The sequence below is a fragment of the Empidonax traillii genome, unplaced genomic scaffold, assembly GCF_003031625.1.
Source record: "Empidonax traillii isolate 1590-97213 ecotype Southwest subspecies unplaced genomic scaffold, ASM303162v1 scaffold321:size1084243, whole genome shotgun sequence".
Lineage (NCBI taxonomy): Eukaryota > Metazoa > Chordata > Aves > Passeriformes > Tyrannidae > Empidonax > Empidonax traillii.
In genome coordinates this window covers 636,902-656,655 of record NW_020955514.1, presented here as the reverse complement: position 1 = coordinate 656,655, position 19,754 = coordinate 636,902, and the positions used below count along the sequence as shown (strand labels likewise).

At 39.9% G+C, this 19,754-nt stretch overlaps 1 protein-coding gene across 1 annotated transcript in view; it reads right to left on the bottom strand.

Moving 5' to 3' along the window:
• Window positions 1-19,754, bottom strand: part of HGFAC (HGF activator) — a 41,840-nt gene that overhangs the window by 16,319 nt on the left and 5,767 nt on the right. The window contains exons 4-7 of the mRNA XM_027891454.1: window positions 17,061-17,134; window positions 12,477-12,590; window positions 11,281-11,412; window positions 9,827-9,937 (exon numbers count right to left, since the gene is read on the bottom strand). Coding sequence (XP_027747255.1) covers window positions 9,827-9,937; window positions 11,281-11,412; window positions 12,477-12,590; window positions 17,061-17,134 — 431 coding nt within the window. The remainder of the gene's footprint in view (window positions 1-9,826; window positions 9,938-11,280; window positions 11,413-12,476; window positions 12,591-17,060; window positions 17,135-19,754) is intronic.

Sequence of the window (19,754 nt, the reverse complement as noted above, 5' to 3'; positions counted from 1 at the left end):
CTTATGTGTAAGAAAGTAATGGAGGACATAATATGGGGTTTTTTTCTTCATTCACTTCCCTGTGCTACTGCCAATCACTATGTTAAGAGTAGAAATGGCCTAAACATTCATATTATGAAAGTTTGATGCAAATGCAGATTCAAGGTAATCTAAAATCCTATGTCACTATCACTATTTTTCATTTCTTTTAGGGAAAAAAATATTTAAAATTTAAAACTAGAAATACTGTCCTGTCATGTTTTATTTTTAAAATCCAAGATATTGCAATTGTTCATATAAAACATTCCAATTGTGTTAGGGTGGCATATTTTATCAGCATGTCACACCAAGTCTTTGCCTTTTAATTTTCCAATAAAAAGCAGGTTTGGGCCTTAAAATTAACAGCAACCTGAAATAGCAGTTATACAACCAGTTCTAAATGCAAACTGCCTGAAAACATTTCACAAACTTTTTGTCTCCAGATCTTTTTTCAAGTTCTGTAGTTACATACCTGAATATTTTTAGGAGTTTGCTTTGGAAGTCTTTCTGCGGAAAACAATGTATCTTTCAGATTTTCTTTTCCCCAAAACATCTCATCAGCAATTTTCCTGATGTTTTTCAGCTTTGAATGTATTTTCCTTCCAGATACACATAAGCTGTTTCATTCTGGTATTAAAAACACATTTTCCCCCTGATAGTCCTAATTCTGGGACAGCAAAGTTTTAAGTAACCCTTTCACTCAGAAATGCTTTGTTTTCTCCCTGACCAACCTGTAATGCTGTTATTAAATACAATATTAGAATAATTTACTTTTTTATTGCTCTGTATAAGCTGAAGACAGGAAAGGAGAGGGGGGAAGAGGAAAAGGACATACATTCCCTCCCTGCTTACAAATGCCTTTACAAGTGGTCTTCTCCGGTGTCTAAAATATCAATTACCCCAATGGAAGAGTTTTAAGAAAATCATAAACTAAAGCAAAACAGTGGTGGAATTAGGAGAACATCCTCCATTCAGAGCTTTCCTGGAGCACATGACCAGTCCTGTTGTAGTGCCTCAGGAAGCTCCAGAGCTGGAAGCTCCAAAGGCTGGAGTGCTTTGAGCCTAAGCCCTATGTTGCCTGTGCTGGTCTGAGAGAGCACTCCAGCACTCACTAGGTAGCAACTGGTTTGCAAGACAGGGCACTCACATTGCTCCAAAGTCTTCCTTAAACGTCTACAAATGTATATTTTCACCTAAGCCTGTTTCATCTATTAACAGTCCCAGAATACGCTGAGTTGGAAGGGACCCAGCAAGATCATCAAGTCCAACTCCTGGCCCTGCACAGGACACTCAAGAATCCCACCATGTGCCTGAGAGCATTGTCCAAACACTTCTTGAACTCAGACAGGCTTGATTCTGTGACTGCTTCCCTGGGGAGCCTGGGGAGTGCTCAACCAACCTCTCAATGAAAAACCTGTTCCTGATATCTAACCTAAACCTGCCCTGACTCAGCTTCATGTCATTTCCTCAAGATGAAAAGCAATGAACAATGACATTTTATGCCTCTTCCTAAGTTTATTGCTTACACAGCCTCAACACTGCAGGATATGTTGCTCTTCAAGGCATCCTTTATACAGGTAATTTCAAGTTTCCTTTCTGTGTGAGCTTGGACTCATCAGATGCCTGCAGAAGGGTCTGTCTTTTCTTGATTCCCCAAGAAGTTCTCTGACCTCCTTTCCTGGGTATCTGTGAGATCCCCTCAGAGATGAAAGGTGGGAAAGCCTTTGATTTCAGGGAGCTGCACTTCCCCCACTGCACACACAGCTAACCACTAGCCTGGGCTGGCAATAAATGTGTGACAGAAAGGAGTCCAGTATTCATAGAGATTGCTCTTGCAAGCACCTCATTTCATTAAATAATGCACTGAAACACAACACACACAGACACACACCCTGCCAGGTATTCTGAAAGCGATAAGGCAAATATCCCTGTGTAAAATGAAACTAAAACACCACGCAGAGAGCTTTGAAAGACATCTACATTAACTTAGCCCTGCTTTCAAAGGAAGATTTGGTTTATCTTCCAGCATCTCCCTGTGCCACTGAAAATCTCTGTACGTATCTGGGAAGGTGCCCAGGTGGACACAGACTTCACGGAAGAAAGCAGTTGCCATTTTTTTTTTTACTCTAATTATAAGAATGTGAAGTCTAATGACTAGGGGCAGTCTCATTACGGCAGAGGACTGCATGGCAGCAGCCTCAGGACTGGACTGTTCCTGGCCTGAAGCAAATTGCTTCACACTTTCACTCCTGTCTGTGAAAGCGAGAATAACAGCCCCCTCTGTAGCTTTCAGAGTTTGAAAATTAAAGATGATATGCCACAAGTGAAGTATAAGGGAAGCTATAAATCTATATGGCTATATTTCTGTATCATTCAGTCATACACTTATAATATTTACCTGGATTTCAATGTTTCTATTTGGGCTCATGATTTCATACAACAGCAGATTGCACTGATTTATAACAAGTAATTGATTCCAATAATTGTGCCACTTTCTGGTTTGTTGAATAGCAGTAAAACCTCTAACACTGAAATGAATCCCTGCTGAAACTGTAGCCCAATTATGACACATACAAACAATCTGTCTGAGCCAAAAACTAGGCAGAAAGGTGGAAAAATTGACATCTTTTTGTAATGAATTAAATCTAATAGAAACTTACCATATAAAACAAGAATGGATTTAAGACTGGGAAAACAAAGTGATTTACATAGCACAAAAGATCTCTTTCAGTTGCATTCTAGCATAAGGATGGGATACTTCATTTACTGAAACTAGACTTATTTTTTAAGACATTTCTTCTTCAAAGTATCTCTGTACCTTTGTACTTGCAACTGCTTAGATCAACAGAGCTAAAATTGAAGAGATTTATGTTTCTTATACAAGCTCATGTGCAAAGCTACCTTCTGAGTAAACTGAATTCTTTAATATAAAAGTTTAAATCCAGAAATCTATAAACTCTGCCAGTATTTTCTTCTAGCTTGGAAAAATAATACTCTAGATAAGAGAAAGGACTGTCTCTTCCATTTCATTTTTCTACTGATTATCTTCAATTCTAGTACAATAGTTATGATTTACAGAGTCATGAATGCAATCAAATAGAGCTGAAAGGAGAAATGTATTTAGGAAATAGGTTGTCAAGAGGTAAGGGAAAGAAATTCGAGCAGCAAAAAGCAAATTCCAGAGCTATATTACTTCAACAGTGAAACAGCCTATTGCACAAACCATCTTACAGGATTTTCAAGATCTCTGAGTGCCTAATTCGTAGTGAAAGTTTTCATTCTGTACCTATACCCATAGGTCCTTATGTGTTTAGAGTATGAGCCAAAATTAGTCTCTGGACAGGAGTAGAAACAGACTGTATAGTAATTAATGATGGTCAGCAGATGAGCAGTTGCACTGTAGAGAAGCAGTAATGAGTGGGGTGGTCTCTGGAGCCCCTAAAAGCATTCAGTGTGGGCTGGGGGCAGAAAGCAGGCAATGGGAAAGACAAACAATACAGTAATCCAAGGATGAGCTGAAAGCCTGTGAGCTGCTGTACCATGTCTTCCACATGTTTCCTTCAACCATCTTCCTAACTGGCAATTATACAGGAAAACAGATTGCGTGGATTAAGAGATTTCAGTCCCCTCGCACTGCAAGAGAATAAAACATAATGAACTGGTACCACTGCCATGTCTCAAATAAAGCAAAAATAGGATTAAAAACATCCTTATGGCTTTGAATTAACCAGCACGCAGTAACTAATACCGCTGCCAAGTCAGGCACTCAATCACAAGAATAAGGATGGAGCAGCTGCTTCATATTAGCAGCTGCTGATATTAATCATATTAGTTTATACCAGGACTACACAAAGACTTGGATTCTAAAAAGGTACCACTCTAGGAGCACAGAGGGCACCAAAGAAAACCTATTGCCCACTAATATCTGGAAAATACATTTCTTTGTGAAAATAAAGAAGTCCTCTGTTAATCTCAAACCTACTCCTATCTGGAAATAGTATAGACTCTTTCTCAAGAAATTTTTGTCTCTTCCTTGGGATTTGCCTTTTTACTCAGTCCTTCCAGAGTTAATCCTTGCTCTAAGCTTGCAGCCGGTATAGCTCATTATCTCCTCTTTAGCCCACATTTGCCAAGGTGTCAAATGTAAATGACTAACCCATAACCTCCATGCAAACAGTGCTGCCTTCTTCATTTATGCTTTATTCTGTATTAGCCAAAATGTTTATTATTATCCCAAACCTATAAAGAAAGATGGGAGATCAGAATAACCTTGCTATTATTGCTCGCGTCTGTCACCTGCATAAATGACACCTTATAGTTGTTTTTTTGCAAAGCCACAGTTTTCTCCTGTTCACCATTCCCTAGATTGGCACTATCTCAGTGAAGTGAATCAGAGGTGAGTACTTGGTTGACAATGCCATGCTCACTTATTTCTTCATCTTCCAATCTTCCCTACAATTTACCACTGGAGGTGACAGTCTACTATGTAACTTCTTTCTCCATGTAACTCCAGCATTGCTTGAATTATTTTGGAATAATTCAAAATCTAATAAAAATCCAACCCACCATTACTATTTCTGTAGTGGTGCCCTGGGCTTTCTCTTCATTATCCTTGCATTATTAATCCATGCCTTCCCCTCATGCATCTTCCCAGGGGACCCATAAAACTTTACCTCTGTAAATAAAATAATCACCTCTCCAAGCTATATCCAGGCATAACTGTGCTTTTTTATCTGCTGCTCCATAATAACATCATTCTTTTTTCAGGCTAGTTTTATTACTAGTCCCAGTTCTTCATACATGCAAGCAACAACCATCATCTGAGCCCCACTTAGAAATCCTCTTCAAGTCTTAGTCACACGTGTATTTGTCCAAGTTCAGGGGGGAACTGGCTGACTGGTTGAAGACACACTTATCATTGTGAGCCAACAGACCTCATTATTATATTTCACCCTATTTCTTTTTTTTTTTTACCTCTTCTGATCCTAGAAGATAAAAAATTAAACACGAGTCCAAAAAACATTCTAGCAGATGGTAAATATAAAACAAAAAGTTAAGATGTATTATCATCTGTCTTGAGAAGAAGAAAAAGTTTTAAAACTTTCCTTCCAGCCTCCAGAGCTGAATTTCCTTTACTAAAGTACCTTTTTTAGTAGAAAACTGCAAATACTCTATTTCAGTAAAAGAACCACTGAAAAGGTGGGTTTGCTGTCATTTTTACTAATTCTATTACCTCACACTCCCCCAGTTTAACCCCCAAAGATGTGGCCAAGAAGGTTTTTTTCCTGTATTTAATTATATACTCAGCTATTCTGTCATCTTCCTTTTCTGAGAATCTTCAACCTACATCTGACATACACCACATCTCCTTACATAACCATAAGCCTTCCACAATTAGCATTCCAACTCATACTTTCTTTAAAGCTATGGTGCCACTCTAATTCCAGTACCCACAGCCTAATGAGGGGGGAAAAAACAAAACAAAACAAAACAAACAAACAAAAAAGACACAACAATAGCACTAGAAAACATAAAGAGGTTTCAAAAATACTTTTACCTACTTCACAGTTCATCATGACCAAAATACTGTCAAAATCAGTGTTGCTGCCTAAACCTCAGTCCAAAGAAAACTCAAAACATATGATCCTCTGTGCAGTCCTCACGATGCTCTCAAAACTACTGTAACCCACAACCACAGCTGCACAAATCCAAACAGGCTTTCCATGTGAGACAGGCTTTCTATGTGCTGCTTTCTACTTCTTCATTAGTTTAATCATGAAAAGCACCGAAATCTGCCACTTAGTACACGGCTACCTAATTTTCAAAATTATGTGTCACAAGAACACACCCTGAACTGTAGCTGAGTCCTGATACAACAAATGAGCCATAAATAAACCCTAGATAGCCATCAAGAGCAATGTACCACCCAGTGATTAAGGTAATCCTACACTGTAAAAATCCAGTTGAAAGCTGACAAACCACCGAAATATGTGGTATAAAACCCCACATATCTGTACCAGCTATTCCTCTGATAAACAGTAACACAACAAAGCCACTCAAAGACACCAGAAGTTTCAGGAAAAGACTTGACAACTAAGTAAACAGGATAAAGGTATCCCACTAACATATCCTCCAATAAATCAAGAGCAAATTTAAAATACAAGTTAAGTACCCCAAATTTACTGAAAACCCACACCCAAAAAAGCAGGAACAAAGCAATGGTAAGGAGAAGAAAGTGATTTTACGTGGAAATTGGGCAAAATACATATTAATTTCTACTCACATATCAACTGAGGCAAATAGTGTGAATGCAGTGGTAGGGTTTCAACCACAGAAACCAAAAAGCACTAATCCCTCGAAAAAAAGTCCCTCATCTCCTTCCTTTACCCTTCATCTCCCTTTAACTTCTCCATAAATCTTATTATAATGAATTATCTGTCCTCTGGCCAAATAACTCCTCCTCTTTCTTTAGCTGAGTATCCCTCTGTGTTCACCCAACGTCTCCATTATGGCTCCCATCTGTTCAAAGAAACACAAAGTGTCAAAGTAATTTTAAAATTACGTGTTTATAACTATTTGCCATCAGTTATCACCTCCAATGAAGTTAAATATTCTGAAGATAAACATCTCCATAAAAATTCCCCCTCCACTCCCTACATCAACTTGGGCCAAGCACAAAATATCCCGCTCACATCATCCTCAGGTTTCACTTGTTGCTCACATTTAACACTGCCAAACTGCCTGGGCCTGGGCCCTTTTTATTACTTTCTCTGTACAATGAGACAACCATTGCTACTCATGGTTGGATAATTAATTCTGCATCTTAACCTAAAGCCTGGATTCAGAGCTCTCTCAAGAAGAGCTCTGTTTCCAGAGAGAATGAAGCTACTCTTTTTTAATACAAAATCCTTATATCTGAAAATAGGTGCATATTTAAGAGCAATTATTATGAATTAAACTTAATTAAACATGGATTCCAGAAAAATTTTAAACAGCATCTGTTTGGGGAGAGATTTTTTGATGAGGTATCTAATTTCCTTTGAAATTAAACCTTGCTAAAATCTTATGCATATAAACTGTCTCAGAACAATTTTTTTTAAATGGCAGTTCTTTCTTTAGTAATGAAAGTTTCTTCTTTATGGGCAAGAAAATAATGTATTACCATAAAGAATAGAAATCTATATTAGAAACTGTCTTTTGTATATCAATCTCCTTTGTTATGGATATCTCCTATGTTGCTTTTATCACCTTCCTTATTTTTAAGTTAGTTCATCCTTTTCCAGTAGCTGTGTGGTCATTTATGATAATGGCTTGGCAATACATATATTATATATATACATACATATATATGTACACACACGTATGTATAATGATTGTTTGCAAGAAAATTTTAAGATCAGTAAAAAGATAATTTTTAAGTGCTGACAGGTACCCTGTAGTCCAAAAAAAAGTAATGGACAGATAAATAGATATCCTTAAAATCACAAAAGTTATGATTATTCCATTATTCACTGTTCAAAGGGGAAGAATGAAATTATCAGGCAGTATTTTTTTAGTTAACAATAGAAAATACTGCTTCTCATCACATCTATTTAAATTCTGGAACTTCTTGACATGGCATGCTGTGAAAGGGAAAAGCATAAAGGAGTTCTAAAGAGTTTCGACAAATTCATGGAAAACAGGTAAAAGTCTATCAGGTATGATGGTCCAAGCATGTGCTAAGAAAATTCTCAACTGGGAGAAGTATTTCTCAGTAATTTCCTGCTACTTTCTTTACTCCTCTATCTACTTTGACAGTGCTTGAGTTACAGTATTACTTGGACTTGTGATCTGCCTCAGAATGGTACATTGTTTATTAATATTTGTGAGTAAAATGTTAGGATAAATTAGCTGATTTTCCAGCTAATTTCCATATCAAGACTGGTTATTCTTTGTATAAGTTGAGGGCAGAGGACATCAGAGAGACCTCAAACACATAACAGCTCAATAACAGTTTGGGAGACTTACTGTTTATTAAATTAAATTGATTTCTTTTTTTTTTTTAATAAAAATAAAACAAAATAAGACATTCTAGCATCACATCTTGGGCTTAAGGTTGCCTCTATAACTGAATAATTCAGAATAAAGTACATTTAGGAGACACTGTACCTTTCTCTGAATCAAGCATTATAAACACAAGCTATTTAGACTAAAGGGTAAATTTTAAACAAGGGAAACTCTAGAAACTATAGAAGTTGGTAAGAAGGAAAGAAAGAAAGAAAGCCAACTGTGCTCACAGCATCAAATTGAAGGGTTAAACAAAAACTTAATGCAACACATATTTAAAAATCAGTTCTGTGTGCTCTGAGAGTAGAAGCTCCAAGTGGTTGCACTGGAATGCCATTGTCCTAGTGTGATGATACCAGAGACCCAAGCACTAGTTCATTTGCGTGAATCTAGAATGACTAAATCCTGGCAAAGAGGGCTTTTTTCATTTTTAAAACTTGTTTCCAAGGCCCTGACACATAAACACACTCCTTCAGTTCCCATTTTGTGTGGGAGTGTTAGGCAGCTGAACACAGATGGATTGTAAGCATCCAAAGCCATTTGTTTAGCAAATCAAATGTTTGCTTTATTATTTTCAAGTAATCAAAGAGCACCTGCTTATTTCTTGTTCTAAGCTAGTCAGACAGAAACCGGTATTACAGCTATAACACTGTCATCCTGATGTTTATAATCCAGGCCCCAGATAAAATAGTGCTCCTTATGAAGAACTTAAAAGAGTCACAAACCCATTTTGCATGATTCATCAGGTACCTTGCGAGTGAAGGTTCAGGACCGGTTCACACACCATCCAATTTGCCATTTCACTCCTGTTTTTTGTTATTCCAGCTGTAATGCTGGTCTCCCAAATGGATTTTTTTTTTTCCAGCTTGAATAGTTAGCTGCACAATTTGTTAACTATCAGAATAACAAAAAGAACACCAGATACCAATTGCAGTGTTCATTACTATGTTTTTTTACCTCCCTACCTATTTGGACCGAATAGGTGCCACCATAGCCGCTGGGAGTCACGTCTTCAATTTTGATGAGCCATGGGATTTATGCACTCAGAAAGACACAGCCACTGATATAACTTGAGGATTTAGTATGCAAACAAGCTTTACAAGCAGATTTAACTCCTGCACAGATAAATGTTAAGTCTTCTGGAGGAATGTTATATCAAAAACTGTGGAGCTTCTAATAAGCAAAACAGAACTAACACATAGACACCAAAATGCAGATTTCTCTGCCCTGACCCACCAGAGCAAGCAGGGGGTTTATGTAAGCTGTACTGGGCTGAATATGCTATTAAAGTTCAAGGTAACTCAAAGGGTGTGCATTTGCTATTTGTCTACTTCCCACAGTAATGTAGAGCTACCAAACACAGTCAGCTGCTAGATTTTGTCAAAGCATAAATTCCAGTTTTATGAGGGGATGCGTGGATCTGTGGGGAGGCAGTTGCTCTAGACTACAACTCTGTGACTGATCCTGCAAAATGGAAGCAAGCACTTACCATATGGGCATAAGTAACTGAATTAAAATTTCTCTGATTGATTTTCTATAAAGTTAAGGACATGAACACATATTTTTAGAAACAGAGTCTCAGCGGTGCAGTGTGTGTTATGTTTTACACTGCAGAAATACATAAGACCCTTGTTCTGTGTGACTCTTCAGTTGTTACAAGAAATGTCCTCAAATGCAGAATACAGCACAGAGGCAAAACCCACCAGCTTCACACCCAGATGAAAACACCATATTCCATCTGCCAGTAGGTTGGTATACTCACCAATATTGCAGTACTTTCCCCTATAATTTTCTTTGCAGTCACAAACTATTTTCCCACTGGAGGTAACCATTTTACACTCTCCACCATTCATGCAAGGGTCATGAACACAGCCTACAAGCAGAAACCAAAGATCAAAGCAAAGGTACAAATTATTCAAGAGAATCAGTCCATTTAATTTTACTTCAGTACATCTTCTCTGTGCATACACATTTTTGGGAAGTTTATCCTTTTTTACTCATCTCAGACCTACATTTAATATAAATTAAAGGAAATTCGGCTGGTTTCTGCCCACTAAGGTCTGTCTTGTTGTTTTTACTGCTATTGGATGATGTCAGCTATTGAAAAATATTATTAATGAACAATAGGTAAAATGGGGGTGGTGATTATTATTACTAGTGGTGATGGTATTAACACTTTTTTCTCTACAGCGGGTTCTGCCAATTCCCGGCTTGCCCCTAAGCTGTATTAAAACTCACAATAACATATCTAGTAGGTAGCTCAGTTAAATATTTAAGATCTGTGATTGGGAATATTAAGTCCTATCAAATTTTGCAACTATCCCATGGACTCCTGATGTCCTAGAAAGCCACCGACTCTCCATACTTTAGTTTCCAGTTGGTGGGAATAAAAGCACCTACCTATTTCAAAGGGCTTTTATGAAGCTTGTCTGTACTGTAAGTTATACTGCAAGTTACTTGGGAGTCTGGGCAGGGTAAAAGTCAGCCAGACTGAGTAACAGAATAGCCATACCAGAGCACATATAAAGGTGAGGCATATGGTTTGCCTTGCAACATCTCTCCTTCCAAATGGAAGGTGCTGTGCTGGCTTCATCAGGTAAGAGACAACCCCAAGTGCACGCCCTGTGCCTGGCCAGCTGGGTTGAGTACCTGGCAGCCCCAAAACAAGGAGGAGGCTTAATAACCTGAGCATAACCCTGGCCAGGAATGGGTACATTTGGCCGAAAATCATGCGGACTCTGGGGTCAGTGCAGGTTTTATGGGATCCTGGAGGCAGGTTAACTTTACATGGTAGCAACTCAAGGGAATAGACTTGAGAAGAAACACAGAGTCAAAACAGCAAAACTAAGGGATTGTGGGTGCGCAGAGGAAGACAGAGCAGGGCGTGCCTCTCAAGGATGTTACAGCTTTGGAGGAGAAATGTTACCACTTTTACTGTATAATATGTTGCATATTCTTGCAATGCTGCAGATCGGGATTACAGCCCTCTCAAAGAAAATCCTGAGGTGTGTCCCTAAAATTCACCATAATGCATATAATTGCTTCCTTGGATAACGATGGACATATTGAAGTGATTTCCTGGATCAGTATTAGTGCTCACACATGGAAAGGAAAGCTAAAATGTTCTCTTTTAGGGAGGGTATGTGAGCTGCAAGAGCAGCTTTACGGTGTATAACACCATGCAGGCTTAAAGCTGTAACACAAAATAGGCCTTACTTTTGTGTTCAACACGCTCGCACTCGGTCTGGCCGTTCACACAAATGCACTGCTCCACAACTCCGTGTTGGACTCTTAACCAGCTCACGCCCACATCAAAGTACACATAGAGACTGTTGTCAAAACATTTCTCTGAAACAAAGTTTTACAAACAACACAAGCTTTCAGATGTTATTCCTTGCAAGAAACAGCAGCACGATCTCCATCATTCCTTGTTCATCCCTTCTTTCCTGCTGAGCAGATGCGTGTTTGTTGGCAGTGCTTCTCAAACAAGCCAGCCTCCACAGTGTGGAGGCATTGAGCCACTAGAGCAGCAGCTCCAAGGACCTGGAGACAGAGGTGGCTTTCTCCTAAAGCATGACAGCATCACCATTACTTAAACCCTTCCAAAAGTTTGTTCAGAAAACAAAAAAAGTCAAATCAGTGGTATAAACTTATGTCAGTGCCACTTCAATGCATCATCCCCTGAAAAAGGCTTCTTTGTTTAATGTCAGGAGAGAAGTCTAGAGCTGCAGGGAACATGGGCTAGTGGTGGACTTGGCAGTGTAGGGTTAATGGTTGAACTCAATGAACTTAAGGGTCTTTTTCAACCTGAACAATTCCATGTTTCTATGAAAAGCCTTCATTAAACTTCAGCAAGCACAACTGAAAACCCTCAGTGAAAAATCTCTTTGTTTGATGTGCAGCAAATTGGGAGGGACATCATGATAAAACTGGAAAATAACTCAAGCAAAGCTTTTTGGCCTAACTCAACTCGTTTTAAATTGACTTCCCTGAAGACGAAGCAGCTACCCAGGTAAGAAGTTGACATCACAGGAAAAGTTGTAGGAATAAGGCATCACCTGAAATTGTGTTGCTTTTTCATGTCTTTATGCCCTACCTACTAGATATAAGTAATTTCCAAGCATGTAAGGGTTATTTAAATCTTAAAATAGCAAAGGAAGGGGAAGAGGCTTTTTGTGTTTCCTATGATCAGAGCATACTTGGATTTATAATTGTACAGTCAAACTATTTTCAGATGTCCTGTCAGGAACGGATTGTCTGTCATAACCATTTGGAGATCCACCTACACAAACGTTCATGCTGCAGTGGTCTCTCCCATCACAACAGCACTACCTTTTAATTAAGCAAACATTAATGAGCTTTACTTACTACTCATATTTCATGTTGTAACACTCATGGAAGAAGATACTTACTCAGCTGACAATCATCGCCTGTGAATTCCTCAGGACAGGTACAGTGGTACATCCTATGGCTATGAGTGAGAGAACAGGTCCCTCCATTTTGGCAGGGGTTGCTTGCACAGTGATCTAGAGAGGCCACATAAGAGGTTGTTGTTAATAGGTGCCAGATAAGTCAGGCTTTGCTGTGTTAGGCATCCGCTTGGTTACGAGAACCATTTTGATTCAACTCACGGTGGGTTTAATACCACCTATTAAGCTAAAACAAAATTTATCCAACCAATTTACACTGGGTTTGCTTTCAGCTGTATAGCAGCTATATTTATCCAGCTTTTAAAAACCATGTGGTAAATCACCGAGCTGAATCTTCTCCCCCGGAGTAAGTTGTCCAAAGATGGTAGGTCCAGGCACGCCTGAAGGTGCAGTGAGGAAGAAGATGGGACAGGTGCCCACAAGATGGAGCTGTGCCTTTACACTGGGGAGGGAGCAAGGCTGCAGCTCTGCCTCTGCCCAGCTTTCTGCCCTGCAACCTTCGCACTGCAACGTCAATCACCGGGATTAGGCACCTCTCTTTGACATTACACGAAGGACAATCCTAGACAGAAGAATTTGCTATGGATTTTTGGATTATGTCTAAAACTGATGGGCAGCTGGAACAAAGGGGGAAATTATAAAGCAAAACACAAAGCACATCCAAGTAAATCAGGCAAAAGAAAGATTAAATTGGACCAGTCCAGGATATCTGTTTACTAAGGAATTTTCCAAATCATGGGAAAATGTGGTGGGAGAGGAGCATATGAGCCAGGATAACTCACTAATTCCTGCAATGGAAGATTTACATGGCAATGTGCCATGCAAACTTGTCTTGTAAGTCTTGCTGTCCAGGCAATGATCCTGATTTCAAGCAGTGTTGAGGGATGTATCTCCTCTGAAGTTAACCAACAGCATGATTACACCTGCTCCAGAGCTGGCCCAACAGCTTGTTTACATTCTAATCTTTTTTTTTTAATGCTCATCAAACTCTGCAACACCAACTCTAGAGTTACTCAATCCAGGTGCTTCTTCAGCTGAAGAATGTGGTCCTAAGCATGGGATGCAACACACAGAATCACAAGCACACACGTACAGGGCCAAGGGGAAGCACAAAGATAGATCCTGAAGTTTGCCAAAGCACTGTAAATGTGAGGCTCCCCTGCACAGATCAAAATATTTACTTCAGAAGAGAGTGATGTAATTCCTATCAGATGGCAGGTCAGGGTGTATTCACTGGTAGTTTCACTCCAGGATAACATCAAGGGAAAGCAAGTAAAGTCAGTGACATTCCTAATGTTCCTGCTGTTGATAGTTAGGAAACTTCTAGTGATGTAATGTTTCCTCAAAGGAAAATCCCATATTTCCTATTCCCATTACATCCGAACCATGACTTGATCTCCAAGACATCTTCTGCTGCAACAGGAGCTCAAGTAATTTTTTGTATCCCTGTTAAATCCGCAAAAAGCACTTCCAGTCCTCCATTTCTTTCCCAGTGAGTACCTTACTACATCCCACTCACCACTCCAGTCTGTCCTCCCAGGGCTGTTCGGTGTCCCTCTCCACCTTTCCTGGAGTCCAGCAACAAGTTCTGCTCATAAACATCACAGTTCCCTGCAGGGAATCCTGACCACCATTAAGGATCCATTAACTGGGGAGTGCTAAGTCCCTGCCTTCTCAACACACTGTCTAAAGCACCGTCATGGGCAAAACACTCTGCACTTGCTAGAAGTCATCTTGACTTCAGCTTCACCTCCTGTTTTGAGTCTCTGCTGAATGAGCAGTAGCCTTGTCTCACCTTTCTACCCATATCTCCCAGAAGAAAACTTTGTTTCTGCCACCCATCTTCCCCAGAACCCCTCTGGGGGTGATGCCTCTTCCTCCTGCCTGCACAGCCCACACTGCTCTACTTCTTCTTTCCATGTCAGTCCAGATGTACCTTAAAAATACTCACTGCCTGGCACTTTTCTTCCCATGTCTGGGCCTCCCTGGGGTTTTGGCCATTTGTCCAAGATTTCCAGACATTCAGAGCAGTAGTTTTACCAGACTGCCCAAGATCTGGAAGTCCCACATATAGGGGCATTGCACTTTTATGCATAAGTGTACATAAATGCAAGCTATGGATTCACAGCCCAGTGGGTCCATGCATATGAAGGGGCTCACACTGGGCAGCTACTGCACAAACCAGAGGTATCCCCTGGGCAGGGGGGAAGGCTGTCTGGAAACCTGAACAAATAACCCCTGAAGGCAGTAATAAAGCTCCCACAGATAGTGGGGGGAGTTGATCAAGGGCCATGGCTGTTGATAGAGCAAGCTCTGACTCTGCACAGTGCAGTACTAACAACTCCCTCCAGCAGAAACTACACACCTGAGCTTCACTTCATCCTGAAGCTTAAAGGCTGTCTGGTTAAACTTTCCCTTCAATCTAGCAGACGTATTTTTCTATATCAATGCCTCCAACACTTGCTTAGCATTGATTTGTAAGCACCTCCAATGTTTTGAAGTAGGATCCCCAAATATACATGGTATTCTTGGCCTGGAGAGAGTTTGTGCTTCAACTTTTGCTTTCAAGAAACTTTTTCTCCATCCCTGTTGACACACTTCTCACCAATCACTCATGGCCAAAGGATACTCTCTCCCTGAAATTTCTTTTTATCCTGTTTTTCAAGCATCTATAAAATGTTTGAGATTTTCCCAAATATTTAATATTCTAGTGGATTTTTTCCCAACAAAGTCATATTATTTTAAAGATCAGCATTGCTCAGTTTGACTGCCTATTTATTCCCAGAAGTCATCTTTTCCTTTCATCTCTCACACATATAAATCCTATGTGGGTTTTCCTCTGGAGAAAAAACAGTAGCCAGGGAAAGCCCTCACTGATGTTAAGGTACACTGACAGAGACACCTCTGAGCCAGAGGCAGGCAGACAAGGGTGGCTTTCTTGTTTCAGTCTTCCAACACTCTTGTGGGTAAAGGGCAAAAATGAGCCAAGAATTCTAAAAAAGCTTTGCAGGCAGCCAAATGTCTTGCAAGATAACGGTGATGGGCAGACAGAGGGACAGAGGTGGCACCAGACACCCCCAGAAATGCAACATTAGGCTTGGAAAGCTCTTTCAGCTCCTGAAGAGTCTCCTTGAGTCAGCCAGCTGTCACCGTGATGGTAACTGCTTCACTGGAGGATAAAAGCAGTCACGAGTTGCAGCTGCCAATATTTTAAGCTCTGGGAGGCCACTCACGAATAACTAAGTGCAGCCCCCATAACCTGGCTCTTGTAAGCCATGAACTGCCTGTAAAGTCCACGTTCATGTCTGACACACTTGCATTGCAAAGGCACACACAGTGCTGCTTGTTTTGAGGTTGGGTCATTTGCCTCTGATCTACTGTTAAATCTGTTATAAAGCCAGGCTGGAAAATAATTTAAAGTCATTAAGTTTAAAAAGGTGATGCTATGCACTGCTTAATTTTAGACTGTCAGCATGATTCAGCTAACGTTGGCTTTTCAAGTGCTCTGTAGATTGCAATCAGCTTGGCAGTGAGACTCCTGACACTGCGGAGAACTCCCTGAAAGGGGATGGTGGAAAATGCCCTTCCTTTGAAAGTGGAAAGTGAATGTCTAAGGGCCTCTGGTCATATCCTGAAGACTAAATAAGACAGGTCACATTTAAAAGTAGTGAAATGGCAAAAAGAGGAACATGATCAGGATTTAGACATAGATCCAATAAAAAAAAAAACCTCAGTGGCATCAAGTTTAACCAGTGCAACACCTGATTTTTCAGTGCTGGTCTGTGTCTATATGAATTGAGAATTCCTCATAAAATGTGATTCCCCAGCATCCAGCTCATGGAACATGACGTTGGGAAGACAGAGTGAAGCAAAGGTGAATGTTCCCAACTGAACTTCTTGGGATGTGGTGCTTTCACTCACATGTGTCAGTTAAAGTGGCTTATATCTATATATATAGAAAGGAGAGTTTGCCACAGACCTTGACTTCCCATTTTAGACAGACTTAGCAATGAGGTAATCATAGCACTGGAGTGTGGTGAGCACACGAAGCCATAGCACTGTTCAGCTAAGTAATCCTGTCATTGCAGTGAACGTGTCTAGCCTCTTGCCTTCTCTGATGGAGCCCAAAGCCCAAGGAAATCTGCTTTTGAGGTTTGCTTTTTCCCAAATGTTTCTGTGCCTTCTAAAGAATAAACAGGTCAATCAAACAGACAGAAAAAGTAGCTGATTAAATGAAGGAAAAGCTAATAAGCACATCCAAGCTGTGAGGGAGGAGAAGATGATCACCTCTGTGCTCGGTTCCAGCTAGAGTTCAGATTTCCATGTTGGTGTTACCATAATTTCCCTCCACGACTTCAAATTAGTCAACAGGGAGTGAATTAAAGACTGTGTGATATACACAATTTAATACTATGGTTCTGTAGAGTCACAGAGAGATTATGGAAACAGCTAATGTGAAGGCTTGTTCTGTGTACATCAAATAAAAGGTTCATGGAAGGCACCGTCCCTCCTCACTGCAAAGGAGGAGTCAGGTACCTGGAGCAACCCAGCAGTGGCTCATCTTACCTGAGTGGTCTTTGTGCCTCAAAGCACAGTGTCCCCAGCTCCTGTCCCGGTCAAAGTTAGGTGTTGTTGAGCACCTGAAAAGAAAATCAAAGGTGAAGTTTAGTGCAGCTTTAAATAACTGAAACTTCATGGCCTTTACACTTTGGCAACCTGGAAATTCATACTTCTTTTTTTTTCTTTTTTTCCTAATTAGGATCCCTTTCATTCAAACTCTCTTAACACCAGAGGGAGAAGTTTGCTTTCATTTGTTAAAGTTGCTCTGCTCCATTCCTCTCAAATTAAAAACAGATTAAAAATGAGATGTAGAAGCAGGACCTGAGGTTTTCAACAAATCCTCCAGAAAAAAACAAAAACAAAAACAAAAAAAAAACCAAACAAACAAACAAAAAAAAACATTATTTCTAAGATTAGAAAATGAAAGACAGAAATAAAAATAAAACCAAAGCAAATAAATTATGTCTCCTTTACTCAGTACAAAACAAGAAAAACAAGACCCAGACCATTTTTGATGTCTGACGGTTCCTTTAATAAACTGTGGAGGCAGGAGAATGTCCACAGAGGGACTTTTCCCTTGCTTTCAGTAACAAACTTATTTTACACTCAGTTCCTATAAGGGTTCTTATTTTGGAACTTGCTAGATGAAATGAGGAAATAACTGACATGGTGGTGATTTCCAAAAACACAGATAAAACCTTCCCTTTTTTTTCAGAGCAGGGAACTGAGTCCTGCACACCACGTCGCCTGTGGGAATCCTACCAAGACGAATGTTGACAACTGCTTTCTGCCACTTTCCCTGCCCTGGTCTGTTATCTCCAAGGCTCAGAGCACTCCAAGAAGCATTGAGCTGCTATTCTTCATTTGCAGAAGTAAATTTATAGGCTTCCCCAAAGTCACACATGAAGCATGTGACTGAACTGAGGCTGAACCTTGGGGGTCCAAGTCCTGTCCCAATGTGCCCCATCCACCGAAAGATCCTCCCTAACCAGTTCCAGTGCAGTCTAATAGATATCAGCTACATGGCATTAGAAAAATTAGAGTTTACTGTATTTAATGTGCCTTATGATCTATTTTATTATGCACAATTTTGTCATACCTTGAGCATTTGTGTGATCAAATATTTTTTCACCCTGGGATGTCACAAGCTAGATTGAAATTTTATTGTAGCGCATATGTACCATTTTAATTGCCCTACTTTCCTTCTTAATTAGATGCTATGCGGTATTTAAAACATTTAATCCCTATGAAGCATTTGAACAGGCCATGTATATTAAGTTTGGTGACCTCGATTATATAAGATGCACCAACAAAAAGGTGCTTGGTAGTCTAGTGCAGATTAACTTGGCATGTACTTAAAGAGGCTGTTTTCTCACAAGCATTAAGGCCAGTGCAACTCTGCTGGGAATTGATGGAAATTTCTCAATGATCCTTTGGTGGAAAGTAGATTTTGCTTTTTTAAAGGATGGTGTAGTATGCATGAGGATTAAGATGTGGAATGAGTTAAAAGTGTTCTCAGCACTGCTAGTGTCACTCTTGGCAAAACCATCTCTGACTGAACACTTCATCTCTGCCAGCCATGATGGAGGAGGAGAATCCAAACTTTTCTGATTTTTCTGACTGCCATAATTTCTGATTTAGCTGAGTGATGTTACACTGGGCAGCATGGAATAGGCAAATGAAAAAAATTCTGTAAAAACCTAAGAAATGCAAGAAAACTGATTATTACAGGGGGGAAAAAACATTTATGTGCAATTCAATGCTCTCTGGAGTCTGTTCAGAAGCAGTCAAGTTCTAAGCAAAAGGGGATCTCAAATTTTTCCATCTTAAATGTTTTTTGTTATCAGAGGCCCTGACAGAAGCTTCTTCTATCAGCTTTCCACAACCCACTGGTCCTCCCACTGATTGCTGTCCACAGCCAGTCCCCTCCTTCCCTATCGCCATGCAGCGACTACGAAGAGGTTGATTCTACCTTCTGATGCCAAGCTGCCTCCTCAGTGTCAGGCTTCTTGCCCAGTCACATAATCCTTCTTAATGTTCCACCACATATCTATCACTGTCTGGGAGAACCTCAGCACATCCTCAAAGCTACATCACTTATCTCCCTCCTTTTCTTTTTAAAATGTCTTCTTTGCTTCGAGGCTTACCAAAAATGTGATGATATTTCAGTCTTGGGGGATGTGACCCCCAGCAGCCAGACCAACCCAATGGGCTTATTATTTCTTTGCGCTATTTGCAAATGCACTTATGCTCAAAATTTATGAAATAGCAAACGTCTTTACATCAGCCTGTCATAAAGAAGTGAAAACTTAAAGACACAGACACTGAATTAATTACACCAGAAAAGTCCACTTTCTGTGGATGGATTTAAATAACATTTTAAACCCATACACGGTAAACAACATAGGAATGGACAAACAAAATGGTGTGTCACAGATGAGGCCAAACTGGCAGACAAGATAAATGGAAAGTGGGCTATTTACCCATCAGGAGCACTGGGAGCCTTAACAATAGGATGTCTTAGAGAGCAAGCAAAGGCTCAGGACAGACTTGTGGAAGGAAAGAGCTTCTTTCTTTCTGTCTTTCTGGAGGTCTTTCTGGAGGTACCAGTGAAATTCAGGAGCAATTCCAGCTGGCTTTTTTTTTTTTCCTCAGCACAAAAGGAAAATTTACATGGTATCTTTAGCAAGTTATCATGTA